This window comes from Staurois parvus, unplaced genomic scaffold (genome assembly GCF_062004578.1).
Source record: "Staurois parvus isolate SC_StPar_1 unplaced genomic scaffold, SC_StPar_1.0 ptg000652l, whole genome shotgun sequence".
Taxonomy (NCBI): domain Eukaryota; kingdom Metazoa; phylum Chordata; class Amphibia; order Anura; family Ranidae; genus Staurois; species Staurois parvus.
This window is the reverse complement of record NW_028318448.1, coordinates 598,257-622,969: the sequence shown is the minus strand read 5'-3', so window position 1 is coordinate 622,969 and position 24,713 is coordinate 598,257. Positions and strand designations below refer to the sequence as shown.

The following is a 24,713-nucleotide window of genomic DNA, read 5'->3' as shown; positions in this document are numbered from 1 at the left end:
TTTGCTTTTTAAACTACAGGGACTGTGACCGTTATCCTTAGCTAACCCAGGAAACACCCCTCATTTCCTTATGAAAACACCACGGTCCATTTATACCCTAATTTTTCTGCCAAGGTCCAAAAGAAGCGCAAGTCCTTCAATGATATCCGCAGGAGGCTCCATGACAGAGGCATTCTATACAGCAAGCTGTATCCAAGCCGCCTGCGTGTCCCGCACAGGGGCTTGGTTCACTTTTTCGACTATCCTGAGGCTGCGGATGACTAGCTAACCATACTACCTTGAACCCTGGCAGAAATCAGAGGTTTCCTGATCATCTCAATCCCCTGAATTGGTTGTCTCTTCCTGATACATAACCTGGGACAGGTAAGATGTGACCTTCCCTACATTTAGGATATGGGGCAATGATCAGAACTATATTAAATTTTCCTGTCACTTAATACTACTATCCTTGGGGGGCCAAAACTGGAGATCTCTGGGGGAAAAGGGGGGGGGGGGCAGAAGAGTCCTCTGCCTCAGCCTTTGCTCATACCAAGACCTGTGTACTTGCCTAATCTCATTTTTTTCTTTTAAAACTGGACATCTGCCATCAGTTCTCTCCACGACCCCCCCCATTTACCCCTTTTTGCTGTGTCCCTCTACTTTTGGCCCTACATTGGTGTTATCAGGGAGCTCCACTGTCAGGTGCGAATACTGCTGCTGCTACCTGTTCACCCCCTGTTCCATTGTAGTTCGTCCACTGGAAACATGGATTTGGAGGTAAAAGTTGATATCTAGTGGACATTGTTTACACTAAGTTTTGGGAATAAAACTGTGATAGCCAAGTATGTTTATTGTTAGGCTTCACGGTAGGGAGTTCTATTACTTGGGGTATTTCTTCCTCACTCAATTTTCTCGCAATTGAGTGGGCAGTTTCTTATTTTGGAGGGGTAAATCAGATTAAGGGGGTGGCAACCCCGTTTACAGGTCTCCTATGTGGAACGGAGAGGCTGTATCAACTATTCCCCGAGTATTGTTTTATACAGTTGTGCTCAAGAGTTTGCATACCCTGGCAGAAATTGTGAAATTTTGGCATGGATATTGAAAATATAACTGATCATGCCCAAAAAAATGCCCTTTTATTAAAGGATGATGATCATATGAAGCCATTTATTATTAAATAGTTGTTTGACTCCTTTTTAAATCATAATAACAGAAATCACCCAAATGGCCATGATTAAAAGTTTACATACCCTAGAATGTTTGACCTTGGTACAGACACAAGGTGACACTCACGGGTTAAAATGTCAATTAGGAGGTTAATGTCCCACATCTGTGGCTTTTTAAATTGCAATTAGTGTCAGTGTATAAATAGTCAATGAGTTTGTTAGCTCTTACGTGGAAGCACTGACTAGGCTAGATACTGAGCCATTAGGGTCAGAAAAGAACGGTCAAAAGTCCTGCGTAACAAGGTAATGGAACTTTATCAAGCTGGAAAAGGACATAAAAAGATGACCAAAGCCTTGAATATGCCAATCAGTACTGTTAAATCACCTATTAAAAAAGTGGAAAGTTCGTGGATCGCTTCTTCAGTGCGGATCCATTACCTTTGATAGCTGATGATTTTGAGACTCTTCCGTGAGACCCCTCCCTAAAAAACTATTATCAGTAATATACAAGGCCCTTCTTCCCTCTATACATTTGGGTCTTGACTCATTACAAGCGAAGTGGAGGTCAAAGACTTAGAAGGAGAAGATTGGGAGGATATTTGGGACTATCCCCTCTCCCAGTTGGAGACAACAAGAGATAAACTAAACCAATTTAAAGTATTTCATACGGTCTAGTTAACCCGATCTAATCTACATAAAAACGCACCCAGAGTTATCTCCCCAATGCTGGCGTTGTGGGCACATCCCAGCTGAATTCTACCATATCTTTTGGCATTGTCCTTACATTAGTGAGTTATGGTCAGCAGTTATTAAGTTCATCCATCCTCTGACCACTATTAAAGTTCCCCAATCAGTGGAAGGGTGCTTACTGGGCCTGGCCAGTGCTCTAGCATTCACTAAGGCAACTAGAACAGTGCTTGGTTTCCTGCTCTTTTATGCCAGAAAGGCTATAATCCTAAAAATGGAAAGCTGATCAAGCTCCGTCACTGAATTGCTGGAAAGTGTTAATTCAGTTATACCACTTTGCAAAAAGACATGTCTAGGGGTGTCTGAAAAAGTTCCACAAAATATGGGATGCTTGGCTGGAATCATCTCCCACTGTTAATGCTAATGCAGCAGGGGAGGAAGAAGGGACATTTTAAAATAAAGAAGCTTTGTTTTTGCCCTGGGAATACTACTTGGTATCCACATTATTATTTAATGACGCTCTAGTGCTTCTCTATTGTGTGGGCGTGATATGATTATTCATGCTTGGGATCTATGATGGAGTTCCCCCCCCCCCCCCCCCCCAACACATTTGTTCTTTTGAAATCTTAAGACTGCTAGGGTTGCCGACCACCATCGTGTCACCTAGCTGAGGCTGTTTGGTAGCAAGGATGTTAACAGCATTACGGTTTTCTTTTTTGCGTTTTTATTGTGTTGCGTCAATCTGGGGTATGCCCAGAGGCTGTTTTGTACCTTTTACTTGCTCTGCAAGAGCTTGGACACTAGACCGCAACTAAAATTTTCCTCCAGGTGGGGGGTGTGTGGGGGAGGGAGCTGTCCCCTTTAAGTGACTTATTTTTTAATACAACTCAGCATCCTACTCCTACTGATGGCACAATATTCCTCTGCTTTTGGTCGCTCAAATGCTGTTTCTCAATGATCTGGCTGGGCCTGTACCACACAGGTCAACTGCACATTTTGTCTAGGGGTGAAGACAAGGTAGTGGCCTTGCAAAGCTGCGCAACAGAAGCCAGATGTTGAAAAGCCCAAGATGTGCCAACAGATACAGCTGAATGAGCTTTAACCTGAAAAGGGAGGCGCTTTACCCTTCAAATAGGGACAAAGAATTACCCTGCAACTCCACCTAGCAATCATGGATCGCAAGACTGAACAACCCTTTCTAGTCACATTGTTTAACTTTCAGATGGTTGAGTTGGCTGCAATGTAAAACCTCACAGCCGATGTAGGGCTACGTCCTTTGGGCCCATGTGAGAATGGCAAAAGGGGGAACAAAACAATATCCCCAACAATTGTGCTTACAGTGGGGATCGAAAGTTTGGGCACCCCAGCTAAAAATTTGTATTAACGTGCATAAAGAAGCCAAGGAAAGATAGAAAAATCTCCAAAAGGCATCAAATTACAGATTAGACATTCTTATAATATGTCAACAAAAGTTAGATTTTATTTCCATCATTTACACTTTCAAAATAACAGAAAACAAAAAAATGGTGTCTGCAAAAGTTTGGGCACCCTGCAGAGTTAATATCTTGTACTGCCCCCTTTGGCAAGTATCACAGCTTGTAAATGCTTTTTGTAGCCAGCCAAGAGTCTTTCAATTCTTGTTTGAGGTATCTTTGCCCATTCTTCCTTACAAAAGTCTTCCAGTTCTTTGAGATTTCTGGGCTGTCTGTCATGCACTGCTCTTTTAAGGTCTATCCATAGATTTTCAATTATGTTGAGGTCAGGAGATTGTGAAGGCCATTGCAAAACCTTCAGTTTACGCCTCTTGATGTAATCCCCCGTGGATTTCGAGGTGTGTTTAGGATCATTATCCATTTGTAGAAGCCATCCTCTTTAACTTCAGCTTTTTCACAGATGGCATCAAGTTACCATCCAAAATTTGCTGAAATTTTATTGAATCCATTTTTCCTTCTACTCGTGAGATGTTCCCTGTGCCACTGTCTGCAACACTACCCCAAAGCATGATTGATCCAACCCCATGCTTAACAGTTGGACAGAGGTTCTTTTCATTAAATTCTGTGTCCCTTCTTCTCCAAACGTACCTTTGCTCATTCCGGCCAAAAAGTTCAATTTTAACCTCATCAGTCCACAGAACTTGTTTCCAAAATGCATCAGGCTTGTCTATATGTTCATTTGCAAAGTTCAAATGATGATTTTTGTGGTGAGGACGTAGAAGAGGTTTTCTTCTGATGACTCTTCCATGAAGACCATATTTGTACAAGTATCTCTTTATAGTGGAATAGTGTACCACAACTCCAGTGTCTGCCAGATCTTTCTGGAGGGATCGAGCAGTCAAACGTGGGTTTTGAATTGTTTTTCTCACAATCCTGCGAGCTGTTCTGTCCGATATTTTTCTTGGTCTTCCAGATCTTGCTTTAACTTCCACTGTTCCTGATGACTGCCATTTCTTAATTACATTCCGAACAGAGGATATTGACATATGAAAACGCTTTGCTATCTTCTTATAGCCTTCTCCAGCTTTGTGAGTGTCAACTATTTTCAGTTTCAGTTTTCTAGACAACTGCTTAGAAGAACCCATGGTGCTGATTGTTGGGGCAAGGTCAGATGAGTCTGGGCATTTAAAACCTTTGAGATTGACATCACCTGGTCTTCCCAGACGATGATTGAGAACAATCCATGACACTGGCAGGTCTCAGCTTGGCAAAGGGGGCAGTGCATGCTATAAATTCTGCAGGGTGCCCAAACTTTTGTAGATGCCATTTTTTTGTTTTCTGTTATTTTGAAAGTGTAAATGATGGAAATAAAATCTAACTTTTGTTGACATATTATAAGAATGTCTAATCTGTAATTAGATGCCTTTTGGAGATTTTTCCATCTTTCCTTGGCTTCTTTATGCACATTAATACAAATTTTTAGCTGGGGTGCCCAAACTTTCGATCCCCACTGTATGTGATACCAAAAATTATTCCCTACAAGACAGGGCTGCCAGCTCTGTAACCTGTTTGGCAGAGGTAATAGACCCTAGAAAAGCCCCCTTATGATTAAGATCTACAAAAAGAATTTCCTGGATTGGGTAAAAGGGCACCTTTTGGAAGACCGAGAGAAACAAGTGTAGGTCCCAAGTCTGGAGAGGCAGGGCAAGTCTCGATTATAGGAAGGCAAGCAACCAATCCATAGAATAATGGCGAGGGTAATCATTCTGCTCACACCAAATGGAAACATGCCTTCCAAATACAATGATAGACAGTGGATATAAAAAGTCTACACATCCCTGTTAAAATGTCAGGTTTCTGTGATGTAAAAAAATAAGATAAATAAATTTAAGAACTTTTTCCACATTTAAATGTAACCTATAAACTGTTCAACTTAGTTGAACTACATACTGAAATCTTTTAGGTGGAGGGAAGTAAAAATAAAAAAAACTAAAATACTGTATACAGTGGGGCAAAAAAGTATTTAGTCAGCCACCAATTGTGCAAGTTCTCCCACTTAAAAAGATGAGAGAGGCCTGTAATTGGCATCATAGGTAGACCTCAACTATGAGAGACAAAATGAGAAAAAAAATCCAGACAATCACATTGGCTGATCTGGAAAGAATTTATTTGCAAATTATGGTGGAAAATAAGTATTTGGTCAATATCAAAAGTTCATCTCAATACTTTGTTATATATCCTTTGTTGGCAATGACAGAGGTCAAACGTTTCCTGTAAGTCTTCACAAGGTTGGCACACACTGTTGCTGATATGTTGGCCCATTCCTCCATGCAGATCCCCTCTAGTGTAGTGATGTTTTGGGGCTGTTCCTGGGCAACACAGACTTTCATCTCCCTCCAAAGGTTTTCTATGGGGTTGAGATCTGGAGACTGGCTAGGCCACTCCAGGACCTTGAAATGCTTCTTACGAAGCCACTCCTTCGTTGCCCGGGCGGTATGTTTGGGATCATTGTCATGTTGGAAGAGACACGTTTCATCTTCAATGTCCTTGCTGATGGAAGGAGGTTTGCACTCAAAATCTCACGATACATGGCCCCATTCATTCTGTCCTGTACATGGATCAGTCATCCTGGTCCATTTGCGGAGAAATAGCCCCAAAGCATGATGTTGCCACCTCCATGCTTCACAGTAGGTATGGTGTTTGGACGCAACTCAGCATTCTCTCTCCTCCAAACACGACGAGTTGTGTTTCTACCAAACAGTTCTATTTTGGTTTCATCTGACCATATGACATTCTCCCAATTCTCTTCTGGATCATCCAAATGCTCTCTAGCAAACTTCAGATGGGCCCGGACATGTACTGGCTTAAGCAGGGGGACACGTCTAGCACTGCAGGATCTGAGTCCCTGGCGGTGTAGTGTGTTACTGATGGTAGCCTTTGTTACGTTGGTCTCAGCTCTCTGCAGGTCATTCACTAGGTCCCCCCGTGTGGTCCTGGGATTTTTGCTCACCGTTCTTGTGATCATTTTGACCCCACGGGGTGAGGTCTTGCGTGGAGCCCCAGATCGAGGGAGATTATTTGTGGTCTTGTATGTCTTCCATTTTCTAATTATTGCTCCCACAGTTGATTTGTTCACACCAAGCTGCTTGCCTATTGCAGATTCAGTCTTCCCAGGCTGGTGCAGGTCTACAATTTTGTTTCTGGTGTCCTTCGACAGTTCTTTGGTCTTCACCATAGTGGAGTTTGGAGTGTGACTGTTTGAGGTTGTGGACAGGTGTCTTTTATACTGATAAGTTCAAACAGATGCCATTGATACAGGTAATGAGTGCAGGACAGAGAAGCCTCTTAAAGAAGAAGGTACAGGTCTGTGAGAGCCAGAAATCTTGCTTGTTTGTAGATGACCAAATACTTATTTTCCACCATAATTTGCAAATAAATTCTTTCCAAATCAGCTAATGTGATTGTCTGGATTTGTTTTCTCATTTTGTCTCTCATAGTTGAGGTCTACCTATGATGCCAATTACAGGCCTCTCTCATCTTTTTAAGTGGGAGAACTTGCACAATTGGTGGCTGACTAAATACTTTTTTGCCCCACTGTATATGGTTGCATAAGTGTGCACAACTTTAAACTAATACTTTGTTGAAGCACCTTTTGATTTTATTCCAGCACTCAGTCTTTTTGGGTATGAGTCTGAGTCTATCAGCATGGCACATCTTGACTTGGCAATATTTGCCCACTCTTCCTTGCAAAAACACTCCAAATCTGTCAGATTGAGAGGGCATCTCCTGTACACAGCCCTCTTCAGATCACCTCACAGATTTTCGACTGGATTCAGGTCTGGGCTCTGGCTGGGCCATTCCAAAACTTTATTCTTCTTCTGGTGAAGCCATTCCTTTGTTGATTTGGATGTATGCTTTGGGTCGTTGTCAGACTGAAAGATGAAGTTGCTCTTCATGTTCAGCTTTCTAGCAGAATCCTGAAGGTTTTGTGCCAATATTGACTGGTATTTGCAACTGTTCCCTCTACCTTGACTAAGGCCCCAGTTCCAGCTGAAGAAAAAAGCCCCAAAGCATGATGCTGCCACCACCATGCTTCACTGTGGATATGGTGTTCTTTTGGTGATGTGCAGTGTTTTTACTCCAAACATATCTTTTGGAATTATGGCCAAAAAGTTCAACCTTGGTTTCTTCAGGCCAGAACACATTTTCCCACATGCTTTTGGGAGACTTCAAATGTGTTTTCGCAAGATTTAGCCGGGCTTGGATGTTTTTCTTCATAAGAAAAGGCTTCCATCTTGCCACTCTACCCCATAGCCCAGACATATGAAGAATATGGGAGATTGTTGTCACATGTACCACACAGCCAGTACTTGCCAGATATTCCTGCAGCTCCTTTAATGTTGCTGTAGGCGTCTTGGCAGCCTTCCAGACCAGTTTTATTCTTGTCTTCATCAATTTTGGAGGGATGTCCAGTTCTTGGTAATGTCACTGTTGTGCCATATTTTCTCACCTAGATGACATCTTCACTGTGTTCCATGGTATATCTAATACCTTGGAAATTCTTTTGTACCCTTCTCCTAACTGATACCTTTTATCAATGAGATCCCTCTGATGCTTTGAAAGCTTTCTGTGGATCATGGCATTTGCTGTAAGATGTGACTAAGAAAGTGTCAGGAAAGACCTACTAGAACAGCTGAACTGTATTTGGGGTTAATCAGAGGCACTTTAAATGATGGCAGGTGTGTGCTCCTATTTAACATGACTTTGAATGTGAATGCATAATTCTGAACACAGTTACATCCCCAGTTATAAGAAGGCATGCACACTTATGCAACTACATTATTTTAGTTTTTTTATGTTTACTCTCCCCCCCTAAATGATTTAAGTTTGTTTTTCAATTGAGTTGTACAGTTTAAAGGTCACATTAAAAAGGTGGAAAAAGTTCTGAAATTATTTATCTTTGTCGAATTTGTTTACATCACAGAAACCTGACATTTCAACGGGTGTGTAGACTTTTTATATCCACTGTACCTTACAGGATGTAGCCTTTCTTGCTTTAAGAAGTAAGAAGCAGGAATCACTGAGTCTCAGACAAACCTCTCCCTTAGGACCTGGGCTTCAACAGCCATGCAGGTGAAGCTAGTGACCATGAATTGGGGGGTAAATGAGACCTTGCAACAGAAGGGTCTGGACTATCCAAAAGAAGCCATTATGGTAATGCTAACATGCAAAGAATGCCCAATAAACAAGCCCTTCTTGGCCAATTTGGAGTCATTAGAATCACCAGAGTGCTTTCCGATTCAATTCTGTGAAGCAGATGTGTTAACAACTGAAGCAAGGGAATGGAATTGATCCCCTGGGGTCACCAGAATATCCAGTGTCAAAAGGCAGAGGATCCCTCATTCTGAACACAAAGCTGTTCAGTTTCTTGTTTAACCTGAATGCCAAGAGGTCCACAACTGGAGTCCTGTAATGCCGACAGACCTCCTTTAACATCTCCACCTTTCCCCTGACATAATTTCCTGTTGACTTAAAGTCCAACTGTCAAAGCTCTACTCCCTAAATGTGCATGGCTGATGTGGCTGGAACATTTATCTTTGCCCACTGTAGGATGAGATCTGTGACTTCTAGTGCCTCCCTGGTGCTTGACGCAAGCCACAGCCATGGCCTTGTTGGACAGGATTCTAATGAGAAGACCCCTGAGAAAGTCTGGCCACCACAGAAGGAAAAGATGGATTGCTTTGAGCTCAAAGTCCCTTACACCGTGGCTATCCCTAGCACTCTTTCCCAGCCCAAAAGACTTTGTTGCCCTTCTCTGGACTCTCTCCAGTTCCAGCACATCCTGAGGACTGGTGACCAGAACTGGATAGCACACTCAAGATGTGGCCGAACCAGATTTTAAAAATACTTTTTTTTTAATGCATGCCAATAGCCTCCTGGTCTTGCTTGCTGCAGCTTAGCATTGCATGCTATTGATGAGTCTGTCTCTACCAGGACTCTCAGATCCTTTTCCATCCTCAATTCCCCTAGGAGGTGCTCTCTCTAGCAGATAACTTGAATTCAAAATTTTTCCCCACAAGTCCATACTTTACATTTTCCTACATTGAGCCTTATTTGCCATGTACCGGCCCACCTTCTATTTTATGAAGGTCTTCGTGTAAAATTCCTATATCCTGTTGTGAGGTTATTACACAATCAGAAGGGGTGGCATTCTTCTCCATTATGGTTCAACCCTGTGTTTCTTCATTTTTGTGAAGTGCTGGACCCCATGCTCTGGGCTGCAGAAGGGGTCAAACAAATCAAAGATGTAGTTGTGGCAAGGAAACTCCTTACCGTTGATGGATTAAAATCTAAATTTCAACTCCCAAACTGGTACTTTTTTTTGCCATTTACAGTTTACCTGCATGTGTGTCACAGTTTGGTAATGCCATGCTAAACACTTGGTACTCCTACTTGTAACAGCTGCTTTGTTCTGACTAAATGGTAAAAACATTGTCTGAAGTGTTTAAGGAGCTGTTCACTGCGAGGCCGAGAGCTCTTGAAAAATCTGAAGCACAGTGGATGTCTCGAATTCCAAATTTCCAGGGGGATGACTGGGAAAACATGTGGGACTACCCTTTTAAAAAACTGGTGTCGACTACAGACCTCCTCATCCAGATCAAACTCTTACACAAAATCTAGTATACACCAGCTAAATTGTCTAACACATATAATTTCCTGCTCAGAGGAATGTTGGCATTGTACATTCTCCAAAGATCTAGACTACATTTTCTGGCATTGTCAGGAAGTTCAGAAATCTTGGCTGAGGAAAGGGGTGACACTTACTCTTAATGAAAAAGATGGCTCTCCAAATTCCTATTACTATCTCAGTCTGCCTACAAGGGTTGGTGGAGGAGGTAGCAGTTTTAGGGCACAAAGAACGCTCCTCACTATTCCTTGTTTTATGCATGTAAGGCAGTACCATTGTCTTGGAAAAAAAAAAAAAAAAAAAAAAACCTGAGGCCCCCGCTTTAACGCTTCTCCTCCACCAGCTCTCTGAGCTCCTTATGCAGCTGAGAACATAAGGGGTATGTGATCACTTCTAAACAAAAAAAAAAAAAAAAAAAAAAAAAGAAGGGTACTTATGATTTTTTTTATATCTATACGCAAATGTTTCTCCTTTCTTTAAGGTGCTGATGTTATCCTATGTTTCCATGCACAGTAGGACCTTTAGAGGCAGAAAAAAGAAACCCCCCTGTTGTGCATTTTTGAGAGCAGTTTTCTGGCAAAAAAAAACACAAACAAAATGCTACACACATCTAAAGAAGCTTAATGCTAATGCAAAAAATGGTCAAAATTAGATTTTTTTTCCCCAAGAGCACTGGCAATTTTTTTAAAGCCAGTGTTCAGAAATTCTAAAGTTTCTGAGCTACCTGTGAGGATATAAATGCTGCGGTTCCTGACATTCCTGGATGAGCTTTTAAACAACTTCAACATTACAGAACAAGTCCAGTTGAATATGTCCCACTAGCTATAGCTACCTACTGGCTTTATCATGACCTGTATAAATGATAACCTTTAGAGATACAAGACAATTGTTCACTAAGTACGAACGATGTTATATGTATTGTTTTCCTCATTTTTTTCTTAACATTACAGAGTACTGTTCATACAGTTTGTCAAGTCCAAATAAATATAGCAGGTACAGCAAGACTGTAAACCACATACTGAAATACATGGCAAAGAAATAAAAAAAAAAAAAAAAAAGGACACCAAATGTTCAACATAAACATGATGTTCAACATACATACCACTAGCTGTGATGCTTTGCACAAAGTGATTGTTTGCAGACATGTGCTTCAGACATTCATCTCTTTGGTTAAAAAGAAGAAAACATCTAGGACAAGCAAAACACTGGATAACTGATGGAGGAAGAGTTTGCTGATGGCCATCATCCAAATTTATCTAAAATAAAGCAAAAAAATTAATGTAAATACAGATAAATGAGAAGTAATAATATATAAGCACTTGCATAGGTCTGACCAAAGTAATAACAGTGCAAATAAATTTATATATGCACATACAGATATTAAGTGACAACTAACCTGGGTAACAACAAAAAAAAGTGTACATAGAAAACGCTGTACACCAATTTGTGCCTAAATGCACATATTCGCTAGCACACCATGGATCATCAAATAGCATCCAAAATCTTTAATGAAGAATGATCACATCACAGAGGACATGGTGCAAAGTTTCTGAGCCACGCAGGACCCCTTCATCAAGCATGTGATGTGTACAATAGTGCAAAAGTATTTAAAGAGCTCTCCACCAATCAGAGTGCAAGAAGAAAAAAAAAGTGACATACCTGATGTCATATGATGTCGGGGGGGAGGCCCCCACACACACACACACACGGCAAATTGATCGGGCATATCTAACAGATGTGCCTGATCAGTTAGCAAGAGCCAGTATGGTCTAGCATCTCAATTGCCAGGCAACCTGCCTTAAATCCAATCAGGAAGGGATTACGGCAGCTGCCTGTATCCAGGCAACAGTAAACATTGGTCGACTGGGCTGCCGAGATCAGATGCCAGATGTAAACAAACTCATACTGTCAGAAGTGAGGGGCGGAGTGTCCACAGAACATGGGGAAAGGATGTAAAGAAACAGTACACTAACAATAATCAAGAACAGGGAATAGAAAGACAAACAAAAAATAAAATGGACAGAAAGAAATATGAAAAAGGAAAAATAAACAATTGAAAAAAAACAAAAACAGAAAAAACAAAAAACAGAAAAAGAATGAAAATAAGTGAAGAAATGAAGAAACCCCAAAACACAAAAAAAAGTCAAGAAAACTGAAAATAAAAAAAACACCCCACCCAAAAAAAAAAAAAAATTGAGAATGGAGGCAAAAGAGAAAAAAAAAAAAAAAAAAAAAAGGGTGGGGGAAATGACTAAATTAATGAATAAAAATATAAGCACTCTTGACCCCTCCTAATCCTTCACACATTGTTAGGGTCATGGTAGTGGTTGGGTGAGAAATCCCTGCTCCTACATATATTTTTTTCTTTGGTCCCCCCCTTTTTTTCCCTCTTCTCTTGTTTTTTCCTTTTACTTGTATTCTCATTTTATTTTTTTTGCTTTCCTTTCATTTTCACATATCTTAAAATTTTTATTTTTTCATTTGTTCACTTTTTTCTGTTTTTATTTATTAATTTTTCTTTTAATTTTTGTATTTGTTTTTAGATTTCCTTATTTCACCCTTCATTTTCCCTCTCCCCCCCGCCCCCTTTTTTGTTTCCTTCTTTTCTCCTCTCTCTTTCTTCTTTTCCTTTTTAGCCCTTGTTTTTCATCCTGTTCTCATCCATTGTTTGTTTTCTTTTTTCCTTCTCTATATTTCTTTTTTCTGTCTGTCTTTGATCCACTGGTCTTGATTATTGTTTGTGTCTCTTGGCAAGTGGGTCTTGACGCCAAGTGACCTCATACAGTGGATATAAAAAGTCTACACATCTGTTAAAATGTCAGGTTTCTGTGATGTAAAAAATGAGACAAAGATAAAAATCATTTCAGAACTTTCTCCTCCTTTTAATGTAACCTATACACGGTTTAACAACAAACTGAAATATTTTAGGAAGGGAAGTAAAAATAAACTAAAATATGGTTGCATAAGTGTGCACACCTTTAAACTACTTTGTTGCAGCACCTTTTGATTTTATTACAGCACTCAGTCTTTTTGGGTATGAGTTTACATCTGGACTTGGCAATATATGCCCACTCTTCCTTCCAAATGCACTCCAAATCTGTAAGATTTAGAGGGCATTTCCTGTGCACAGCCTTTTTCAGATCACCCACACATTTTCACATCAGATTCAGGTCCGGGCTCTGGCTGGGCCATTCCAAAACTTTAATCTTCTTCTGATGAAGCCATTCCTTTGTTGATTTGGATGTATCAAACTCTCCAATGACCTGCTAACCGCCAAAGCTAATGGACACTATTCAGTGCTCCTACTCCTTGACCTCTCTGCGGCCTTCGACACAGTCGACCACCCCCTCCTCCTCAAAAAACTACACTCCCTCGGCCTCAGAGATTCTGCTCTCTCCTGGATCTCATCCTACCTGTCACAACGCTCTTTCAGCGTTACCTATAATGCTACCACCTCCCCCTCACTCCCCCTCTCTGTTGGGGTCCCTCAAGGCTCTGTCCTCGGGCCCCTTCTCTTCTCCATCTATACCTCCTCCCTTGGTCAACTCATACACTCTCACGGCTTCAACTACCACCTCTATGCCGACGACACACAAATCTATCTCTCAACCCCCCACCTCACCCCCTTGGTCTCAGCCCGAATCACACACCTACTGAGCGACATATCAGACTGGATGTCGCTCCACTTCCTTAAATTGAACCTCTCCAAAACCGAGTTTCTTGTCTTCCCCCCAGCCCGGACACCACCCCCCATTGATTTCTCCGTCACATCCAACAACGCTACCATCAAACCCGCCCTGCAGGCCAGAGTACTGGGTGTCATTCTGGACTCCAACCTATCCTTCCAGCCCCAAGTCCAATCTTTAACAAACTCGTGCAGACTCCACCTCCGCAACATCGCCAAAATCCGCACGTTCCTAACCCCAGAAACCACTAAACAGCTCATCCACTCCCTCATCATATCACGACTCGACTACTGCAACTCCCTCCTCACTGGCCTGCCTCGCCGCTGGCTATCCCCTCTTCAGTCCATCCTGAACACGGCTGCCAGACTCATTCACCTTTCCAACCGCTCTGTCTCCGCCACCCCCCTCTGCCAATCCCTCCACTGGCTTCCGATTGCGCAACGGATCAAATTCAAAATCCTAACGCTGACGTACAAAGCTGTCCACCATACTGCCCCGAACTACATCACTGACCTAATATCCAAGTACCGCCCAGCACGCACACTCCGGTCCTCACAAGACCTCCTTCTCTCTAGTTCCCTGGTCTCCTCCTCCCATGCCCGCCTCCAGGACTTCTCCAGGGTGTCACCCATCCTCTGGAACTCCCTGCCCCAACCCATCAGATTATCACCTACTCTCCTCTCCTTTAGGCGCACCCTGAAAACCCATCTCTTCAGGGAAGCCTATCCCACCCCCTGCTAACTTGCCTCCCTCCTCCACTCTTCCTACCACTCCATCCCCCACAGCTATCTCCTCCTGTGCCACCACCCCCTCCCTCCTAGATTGTAAGCTCGAAAGAGCAGGGCCCTTGATCCCCTCATGTTTTGCATTGTATTGGTATTGTTCTGTCACATGTTCTGTCTCCCTTTGTAATGTACAGCGCTGAGCGAACTATTGGCGCTTTATAAATACTGTATAATAATAATAATAATAATAATGTATAGTGAAGGAAATAAGTATTTGATCCTCTGCTGATTTTGAATGTTTTCCTCACAAAGAAATGATCAGTCTAAAAATCGAATGGTAGGTGTATTGTAACACTGAGACACGATAGCAACAAAAAATTCAAAAGAAATGCATGTCTAACAAATTATGCACTGATTTGCATGTTCATGAGGGAAATGAGTATTTGATCCCCTTCACAAAACATGACTTAGTACTTGGTGGTAAATCCCTTATTGGCAATCACAGAGGTCAGACGTTTCCTGTACTTGGCCACCAGGTTTGCACACATCTCAGGAGGGATTTTGGCCCGCTCCTCTTGGCAGATCCTCTCCAAGTCATTAAGGTTTGGTGGCTGACATTTGGCAACTCGAACTTTCAGCTCCTTCCACAGGTTTTAAATCGGATTAAGGTCTGGAGACTGGCTAGGCCACTCCAGGACCTTAATGTGCTTCTTCTTGAGCCACTCCTTTGTTGCCTTGGCTGTGTATTTTGGGTCATTGTTATGTGGAACACCTACTCACGACCCATTTTCAATGCCCTGGCTAAGGGAAGAAGGTTCTTACTCACGATTTGACAGTACATTGCCCCGTCCATTGTCCCTTTGATGTGATGCAGTTGTCCTGTCCCCTTAGCAGAAAAACACCCCCAAAGCAGAATGTTTCCACCACCATATTTGACAGTTGGGATGGTGTTCTTGGGATCATAGGCAGCATTCCTCCTCCTCTAAACACAGCGAGTTGATGCCACAGAGCTCGATTTTGGTCTCATCTGACAACAACATTTTCAACCAGTCGTCCTCTGAAGTTTGCCATTGAACATCTGAATGATGCAGATGGGCCTGGACATGTGCTCTCTTGAGCAGAGGGACCTTTCGGCACTGCAGGATTTCAATCCTTGTCGGCGTAGTGTGTTACCAATTGTTTTCTTGGTGACTGTGGTCCCAGCTGCCTGGAGATCATGGACAAGATCCTCACGTATAGTTCTGGGATGATTCCTCACTGTTCTCATCATTGACACTCCACGAGGTGAAATCTTGCATGGTGCACAAGACCTAGGGAGACTGACAGTTTTGTGTTTCTTCCATTTGGGAATGATTGCACCAACTGTTGTCACCTTCTCACCAAGCTGCTTGGCGATAGTTTGGTAGCCCAGTCCAGCCTTGTAAAAGTCTACAATCTTGTCCCTGACATCCTTGGACAACTCTTTGGTCTTTGCCATGGAGAGTTTCGAATCTGATTGTTTGATAGCTCCTGTGGACAGGTGTCTTATACAGGTAACAAAAAGAGATTAGCAGCACTCCCTTTAAGAGACTGCTTCTAATCTCAGCTTGTTACCTGTATGAAAGACACCTGGTAGCCAGAAATCCTGCAGAATGATAGGGGATCAAATACTTATTTCCCTTATGGACATGCAAATCAGTGCATAATTTGTTAATCCTGCATTTCTTTTGAATTTTTTGCTGCTATTCTGTCTCTGTGTTACAATACACCTACCATTCGATTTTTAGACTGATCTCTTTGTGAGTGGACAAACATTCAAAATCAGCAGGGGATCAAATACTTCTTTCCTTCACTGTATGCTTTGGGTCATTGTCATGCTGAAAGATGAAGTTCCTCTTCATTTTGAGCTTTCTGGCAGAAGCCTGAAGGTTTTGTGCCAATATTGACTGGTATTTGGACCTGTTCACAATTCCCTCTACCTTGATGAAGGCCCCAGTTGTAGCTGAAGAAAAACAGCCCCAAAGCATGATGCTGCCACCACCATACTTTACTGTGGGTATGGTATTCTTTTGGTGATGTGCAGTGTTGTTTTTACACCAAACATATCTTTTGGAATTATGGCCAAAAAGTTCAACCTTGGTTTCATCAGACCATAAACATTTTTTCACACATGCTTTTGGGAGACTTCAGATGTTTTTTCGCAAAATTTAGCCGGGCTTGGCTGTTTTTCTTCGTAAGAAAAGGCTTCTGTCTTGCCACTCTACCCCATAGCCCAGACATATGAAGAATATGAGAGATTGTTGTCACATGTATCACACAGCCAGTACTTGCAGATATTCCTGCAGCTCCTTTAATGTTGCCTCTTGGCAGCCTACCAGACCAGTTTTCTTCTGGTCTTTTCATCAATTTTGGAGGGAAGTCCAGTTCTTGGTAATGTCGCTGTTGCGCCATATTTTCTCCACTTGATGACAACTGTACTCGCTGTGTTCCATGATATACCTAATGTCTTGGAAATTCTTTTGTACCCTTCTCCTGACTGATACCGTTTAACAATGAGATCCCTCTGATGCTTTGGAAGCTCTCTATGGACCATGGCTTTTGTTGTAGGATGCGACTAAGAAAATCTCAGGAAAGACCTACTAGAACAGCTGAACTTTATTTGGGGTTAATTAGAAGCACTTTAAATGATGGCAGGTGTGTACTGACTCCTATTTAACATGATTTTTAATGTGATTGCTTAATTCCGAACACAGCTACATCCCCAGTTATAAAAGGGTGTGCACACTTATGCAACCGCATTATTTAAGTTTTTTATGTTTACTTACCCCCTCCAAAAGATTTCAGTTTGTTTTTCAATTGAGTTGTACAGTTTATAGGCCACATTAAAATGTGGAAAAAGTTCTGAAATTATTTAACGGTCTCATTTTTGTACATCACAGAAACCTGGACATATTAACAGAGGTGTGTAGACTTTTTATATCCACTATATATGCAGCCCTATGTAAACAGTTTTCTGTGCTTAGAGCACACGCCCTGTGTACTCCCAGCACAGTTACTGGTGGGGACTGGAAAGCTATCGATGCATACTAGTGATTGGGCGCTTTCCAATCATGTGATCAGTGTGACTGCCAATCACAGCAGTCACATGATTGGAATGTCCGCCTCCCAGCATTTAGAACCTCTAAAAAGGCTGGGAGGCGTTGGCGGGAAGGGGTTAAATAGTTTGCACCAAGCTAGTCCAAACGAACTACATGCTTCACTGATAAATTCACCGGCTGGGAGTGCTGTATAAACTGTGTGTAGCATAAGCTAGATTTAGTATACAACACTGTGATCTATAATAGGGATTATCCAGAGATAAATGCATAATTCTGCCAACTTGCTAACTTGTAATGTGGTCTTAGTGGTTCCTAAATAGCTCATCAAAATACAAAAGACTGGCATAGATACCACCACCACCCTAAAGAAACAACCAGGGGCAGACTCACCATTTGGAAACTCGGGCACTGCCCGAGGGCCCGGGGTCAGTAAGGGGCCCCATGAGATGCCCCTGGTACCTTTTTCATAGGCTTTTTTTTAGTTTGGGCAAGGACACAGAGGCCCCCATGATCACCTATTGCCCGGGGGCCCCATGAGTTGTCAGTCCGCCCCTGGTAACAACTCATATAAAACACCATGTAGCATGTACTTCAAAGTTCTGTAAACAAAAAATATATTTATTAAATACAAACGAATTATCAAAATTCATAACAAAAAAAAAAAAAAAAATCAATAATGGCGATGAATTTTGCTACATCTTTGGCATTTAATAAACGTATTTTTGCTTACTGAACTCTGAAGTTCCTGGCATGAGGGTGGTGGTGCCTAGGTCATAACCCAGTTTTTGTTTTTTGAGAACACTGATCTAGCAATGGGACAGGGGCTTGCCATCTTATTCTCGGAACAAAATAGAGTTGGTCTGAGTGCTGCTCAGCCATTCACAGGAAGCCTTATGATTTATGAATACATCATTGACTTAGGTGAAGAGGTGAGCAGATGACATCACAATTTCCTACTCAGTCAATCTACGGAAGCCTTGCATTCATTTATGAAACATAAGGCTTCCTGTGAATGGCTGAGCAGCTGGGTCCAAAAAACTATTTCAAGTCACAAGAAACCTGCAGTTCAGCTTTAAGTCAGTCATAGTTTCTGCTAAACAATAACCAGTTTAAAGACATATCAGGCATACAAAACCTTAATCTTCCTTGAACGCATTGCCAGTACATGCATATCAGCATACATAAAGCGGCTCCATGCACACCTCCCTTAAACCCCTCTCCCCACTTCCGACATACTGGCTATAAACCACAGGGTCAGTGGCTCCACTGGCTCAGAGCTCACCATCAAATCACAACAAAGCCAGACTAAAAAGAATATAAGTACTTTATTTGGTAGAACTAAAGACTGTTACCTCAACATTTTATATTCCTCATATGTGTCTGTTGTACCATGAATGTGTACTAAAAAAAGCATCCCGTTTTCTTCACATTGCTTCCTTTGTTTGAAATCCCTGGTGTTTCAGCTAGTCCCTTGGCTTTCCTATTTCATACTTCCCACTCTAGGCGTGAGAGCACATTCATCCCAGTGTAGTCAGTTTTCTGGCTGTGCTGAAAGAACAGTCTGCATGTCTTCCAATGATCAGAACTGTGCTGACACACCCCTTGCACAGCCATTTACTGTGAAAATCAGCATTCTTCTGTTTCTACATCCCCAGTTCTCTAAGCCTCTTATGCAGCGGAGAAGAGCTTATGTGATCAGTTATAAAAATTGTGTGTATACAGTATATGTATGTATACAGTTAGGTCCATATATATTTGGACTCAGGCACAATTTTAGGTTTTTTTTCAAGTAATTTACCAAAACCTATTCAAACTATAGTTATATAATGGATATGGGCTGCAAGTGCAAGTTTAATTTGAGGTTATGTACATCCAAATTGGAGGAAGGGTTCAGGAATTAAAGCTTTTAAGAGTAGCCATCTCCCTTTTTCAAGGGACCAAAAGTAATTGGACAATTGAATCAAAAGCTGTTTCATGGCCAGGTGTGGGCTACTCCATTATTTCTAAATCAATTAAGCAGATAAAAAGGTCTGGAGTTGATTCTAAGTGTGGTATTTGCATTTGGAATCTATTGCTGTGAACCTACATCACATCTTCGATCGAGCTGTCCATGCAAGTGAAACAGACCATTGTAAGGCTTCAAAAAAGAAAAATCCATCAGTGACATACAGTAGCAGCAACATTAGGAGTGGCCAAATCAACAGTTTGGTGCATTCTGAGGAAAGAAGAATGCGCTTGTGAGCTCAGCAACATAAAAAGGCATGGACGTCCACGGAAGACAACAGTGGTGAATGACCCATTCACAGCATCCAGACCAGTGAAGAACACTCTTCAGGAGGTGGGAGTATCATTGTCAAAGTTTACAATCAAGAGAAGAGTTCATGACAGCAAATACAGAGGGTTCACCACAAGGTGCAAACCATTTATAAGCCTGAAGAATAGAAAAGCCAGATTAGACTTTGCCAAAAAAAAAACATCTAAAAAAGCCAGACCAGTTCTGGAAAAGCATTCTTAAGACAGATGAAACAGAATGATGGGAAGAAAAAAGTGTGGAAAAGGCTTGGAGCAGCTCATGACACAAAGCACACAACGTCATCTGTAAAACATGGTGGAGGCAGTGTGATGGCAAGGGCATGCAATGCTTCCAGTGGCACTGGGTTATTGGCGTTTATTGATTATGTGACAGAAGACAAGCAGCCGGATGAATTCTGCAGTGTTTAGAGATGTACTTGCAGCCCAGATATAGCCAAATGCAGCAAAGTTGATTGGACAGCTCTTCACAATACAGATAGACAATGATGCAAAAGCAACCCAGGAGCTTTTGAAGGAAAAGAAGTGGAATATTTTGCATTGGCTGAGTCATCCACTTGAACTCAACCCAATTCAGCATGCATTTCACTTGCTGAAGGCAAAACTAAAAAGGCAGAAAGATTCACCAAGAACAACTGAAGACAGCTGCAGTTAGAGCCTAGCAAAGCATCAGAAAGGAGGAAACCTAGTCTTTATGCCCATGGGTTCCAGACTTCAGGCAGTCATTGCCAGTAAAGGATTCTCAACAAAATATTAAAAAATGAACATTTTATTTAGGATTATATTCATTTATCCAAATTACATTTGAGCTCCTGAAAATGGAGGGACTGTGTATAAAAATGGTTTCAGATTCTAAAATTTGTACTTGATATTTATGTTCAACTACTTGAATTAAAGTTGAAAATCTGCACTTCAAATTCATTTGGATTGTTTCATTTTAATTTATTCTGGTGGCATAAAGACCCAAAAGTATGAAAATTGTGCCTGTGTCCAAATATATATGGACCTAACTGTATATACACACATACATTATACTGCCAAAAGTATTGGGACGCCTGCCTTTAAACACACATGAACTTTAATGGCATCCCAATCTTAGTCCATAGGGTTCAATATAGAGTCGACCCACCCTTTGCAACTAACAGCTTCAACTGGTCTGGGAAGGCTGTCCACAAGGTTTAGGAGTGTGTCTATAGGAACGTTTGACCATCCTCCCAGAAGCGCATTTGTGAGGTCAGGCACTTATGTCGGATGAGAAGGCCTGGGTTACAGTCTCAGCTCTAATTCATCCCAAAAGGTGTTCTATCAGGTTGAGGTTGGGACTCTGTTCAGGGCAGTCAAGTTCCTCCACCCCAAACTCGGTCATCCATGTCTTTATGGACCTTGCTTTGTGCACTGGTGTGCAGTCATGTTGGAACAGGAAGGGGCCATCCTCAAACTGTTCCCACAAAGTTGTGAGCAAAAAATTGTCCAAAATGTCTTGGTATGCTGAATCTCTAAAAGCTCCCTTCACTGGAGGGGCCAAGCACAACCCCTGAAAAACAACCCCACACCATAATCTCCCCTCCTCCAAACTTTACAATTAGCACAATGCAGTCAGGCAACTACAGTTCCCCTGAAAACCACCAAACCCAGACATGTCCATTGAATTGCCAGACAGTGAAGCATGATTTGTTACTCCAGAGAACATATCTATACTGCTCTACAGTCCAGTGGCGGTGTGCTTTACACCACTGCACCAACGCATTTCATTGCACTTCGTGATGTAAGGCTTAGAAGCAGCTGCTCGGCCATGGAAACCCATTCCATGAAGCTCTCTACGCACGGATGTTGTGCTAATCTGAAGACCACATGAAGTTTGGAGGTCTTTAGCTATTGATTCTGCAGACAGTTGGCAACTTCTGAACACTGTGTGCCTTAAAATACGCTGAACCTGCTCTGTCATTTTATGTGGCCTACCACTTCATAGCAGAGTTGCTGTTCCCAGTTGCTTCCACTTTATTATATTATCACTAATAGCTGATCGTGGAATATTTAGTAGCAAAGAAATATCACGTATGGACTTACTGCACAGGTGGCAACCTATCATGGTACCACGCTTGAAATCACTGAGCTCATGAGAGTGATCCATTCTTTCACAGATGTTTGTAGAATCAGTCTGCATGCCTAGATGCTTGATTTTATACACCTGTGGCCATGGAGGTGATTGGAACACGTGAATCCAATGATTTGGAGGGGTGTCCCAATACTTTTGGCAATATAGTATGTGTGTGTATACACATATGTATAGAATATATATACATACACACACACACAAACACACATTTTGCCTCTCATTTCTGTTTTAATCTGAATGGGTTGTCTTGTAAGATAAGGGTTACCACTTACTGTGGAATCGTTTTGGTTTTTTTTCTTACCTTTGCAGCCAAATGAGAAGTGTATTCTTTGGTGGTTACAAATCGATCCTGACACACAAGACAAACGTATGAGCTATCACTCACTCCATGAAGAGATATAGTTGGATCACAAGGGGAGTGATCAAACCTAAAAAAGGTAAAAAAAAAGCAAAAAAACAAAAAACACAACAGTAGCTGGTAAGAGCAATTGGTGCAAATAAAGAGAGTAAATTCATCTACCTAGGTCAAAGAAATGTGGCTTCTGCAGTTATTTTTATTTTAAACCACATGACTGGGCAGTTAATATATACTGTAGGCTCTATGACCTATCAGCAATTGGAAAACATCCCCATTTTACAGTCATCATCCTCTTTTTTTGACCATCAACTACTCTCCCATGTCCAGCTGTTCCCCACAGTTCCCATTCAACCACCAGCCCCCTTTCTTCTGAAGTCATCACTTCCCTAAACCCCCCCACCCCCCTCGTGAGCTTTCCCCTCGAATGCGCTTGTTTAGCCCAGTTGTAAATGGACCTCCTTCCTTTCCCAGTATAATCAGCCATCAGTCCCATTTATTGATTTTTCACTACTTGTATTGTGCAGGTAGGTCTTCCGCCAGACAAGAAATTTAAATAATGTGCACCAACCAAAAATCATAAGCGCAAAGGAAGTGATGCCTCCAGCTCCCTACTGGCTTGCAGAACAGAGGAGACTACTAGCCCATCTGCAGTGAGCTCACAGAATGTTTAGACCTGCTCTTAAAAAACATTCCTGTGGGTGGTAGATCTAGTACAATATATACTTATACACTATCAAACCCCGGCATTTACCTGACAGTCTGCAAGAATATTTTGTTATATAAATGTAAGTTATCAGTCATCTTGTAAAAATTCTGAGGGTTCATTACTATTTTACATAAGAAGACTGCAGATGGAGTAACTGAAAGAAAGATAGCACTGCAAAAGATAATGCTCAATGATCTACTTGATGTACTGGGCTACAGTAATAACACAGACCAAAACGATAAATAAAAGCTGACCTATATTTAGACATAAAAAGAGACAGAAGTTTGTCTATGGTATCCCCTGGATGCGACTCAGATTTAAAAACAAAAAAACAAAACAATCACATACAATACTTTGATATTTTGGCCAAAGAAAAAGAATTATACCTTTTTAGGTGACCAAGCAGCAGTTGTCGGTTGTCAAATTTTCTGTTACAGTACATCACAGGACAAGTGATTGGTTCTGTGTTTATAGGGCCTATTTCCCTTGGCTGTGAGAAAGTTCTGCGGCTGGAGCTCACATTACCTGGCTTAAGACCTGGAAAAAGAACATGCTTATTTGTCACACACTACAAACAGAAGCGGAAAGTTGAAGCAAAGTTCATGTTGCATACTGAAGTCTCAGGGAGTAAAGGAATAACTGAAAATTGTGGATGGACACAGCATGGCTCCTCCAATGAACAATGATTCTGAAGTAGGAATCCAGCCAAAGGCTTTTTAGAGGTCTGTGGATAGAGTGGTGAAAGGCTAAGACCTACATTAGTTTAAAAAAAAAAGTCTTCTGTCCCCACTGGGAAAGATTCACCCTCCTATTTTGTCATTGGGACAGAACGTGAAGGTAAATCCAACATTTGGAAGTGGCAACCAGAACAGGGAGGAGGAAGAAAAGACCTATTCTGATAATACCCGTCAAGATGAAATTTTTGTTCGACAACGGCCATAATACTACTCTATCATCAGGACGAGGCAATGGGAAATCTACCCACAGGGTACACAGTCTGCATTTGAGGACACGCACCCACACAAATATCAAATTGGGAGCAGCGGCTGTTTTCTGTGCAGCTGCTGCCATTCAATAGATATTAATGGGACTGCCTGCCTAGGAAATCAATGCATATTTACTAGTTTTTGTAATGAAGCCTACAGAGCACTGCGCCAGCAATCGTGGGTGCCATGCACAAGCTCTTGCAATGTTTTCTCCCAGCCTTAAGTTCATATGAAGGTATAGACTTGCTAAAGGAAGTGCAGCTTAAAACTACAGAGCCGGAAAAAGGATAGCCAATGCGTCCCTTGGTTGCAGTGGCTGATGGAACAAGAAGGAATTCTCCCAAACCTGGCTGATGCGAAATTAAAAAAAATATCCCTAAAATCTGCATAAAGATGCACCCTGCAATATAGGTAAGGGGGAGGGCAGTTTGGGAATGGTGTATGGGATCATTCTTTGTGTTACGCCTTCAATATTGGTTTACCATGAAACACGGTCTAGAACAGACTTTTGTTTTGGTGATGCCTCCTTTCCACATATTCTCTCGTTTATGTTTTGTAGTACATCCTAACAGATTTTAAATAGTTTATTCAAGGCAAGGAAGGCTTTCATTTGGTAGCAAAATTTGGATACATATATTTTTATTTCTTTGGTTTTAATTGAGAATAAATAGTAATTTTTTTTTTTAAATTGTATTTTTCCCAATACAGCATTACCTATGTAGCTGGGCAGCCAATCTTGCCCCCTTCTTCCTGGCTCATCTGCCTGTCCTCCCTGCCAGTTTAGGCTCCATTCACA

At 41.7% G+C, this 24,713-nt stretch overlaps 1 protein-coding gene across 3 annotated transcripts in view; it reads right to left on the bottom strand.

Annotated features, from left to right (window-relative positions):
* The window catches only part of ZNF451 (zinc finger protein 451), a 106,957-nt gene that overhangs the window by 56,165 nt on the left and 26,079 nt on the right, over nucleotides 1-24,713 (bottom strand). For all 3 annotated transcript variants that reach the window (XM_089694120.1, XM_089694117.1, XM_089694118.1), the window contains exons 6-8: nucleotides 23,318-23,468; nucleotides 22,169-22,295; nucleotides 11,056-11,209 (exon numbers count right to left, since the gene is read on the bottom strand). In XM_089694120.1, coding sequence (XP_089550246.1) covers nucleotides 11,056-11,209; nucleotides 22,169-22,295; nucleotides 23,318-23,468 — 432 coding nt within the window. The remainder of the gene's footprint in view (nucleotides 1-11,055; nucleotides 11,210-22,168; nucleotides 22,296-23,317; nucleotides 23,469-24,713) is intronic.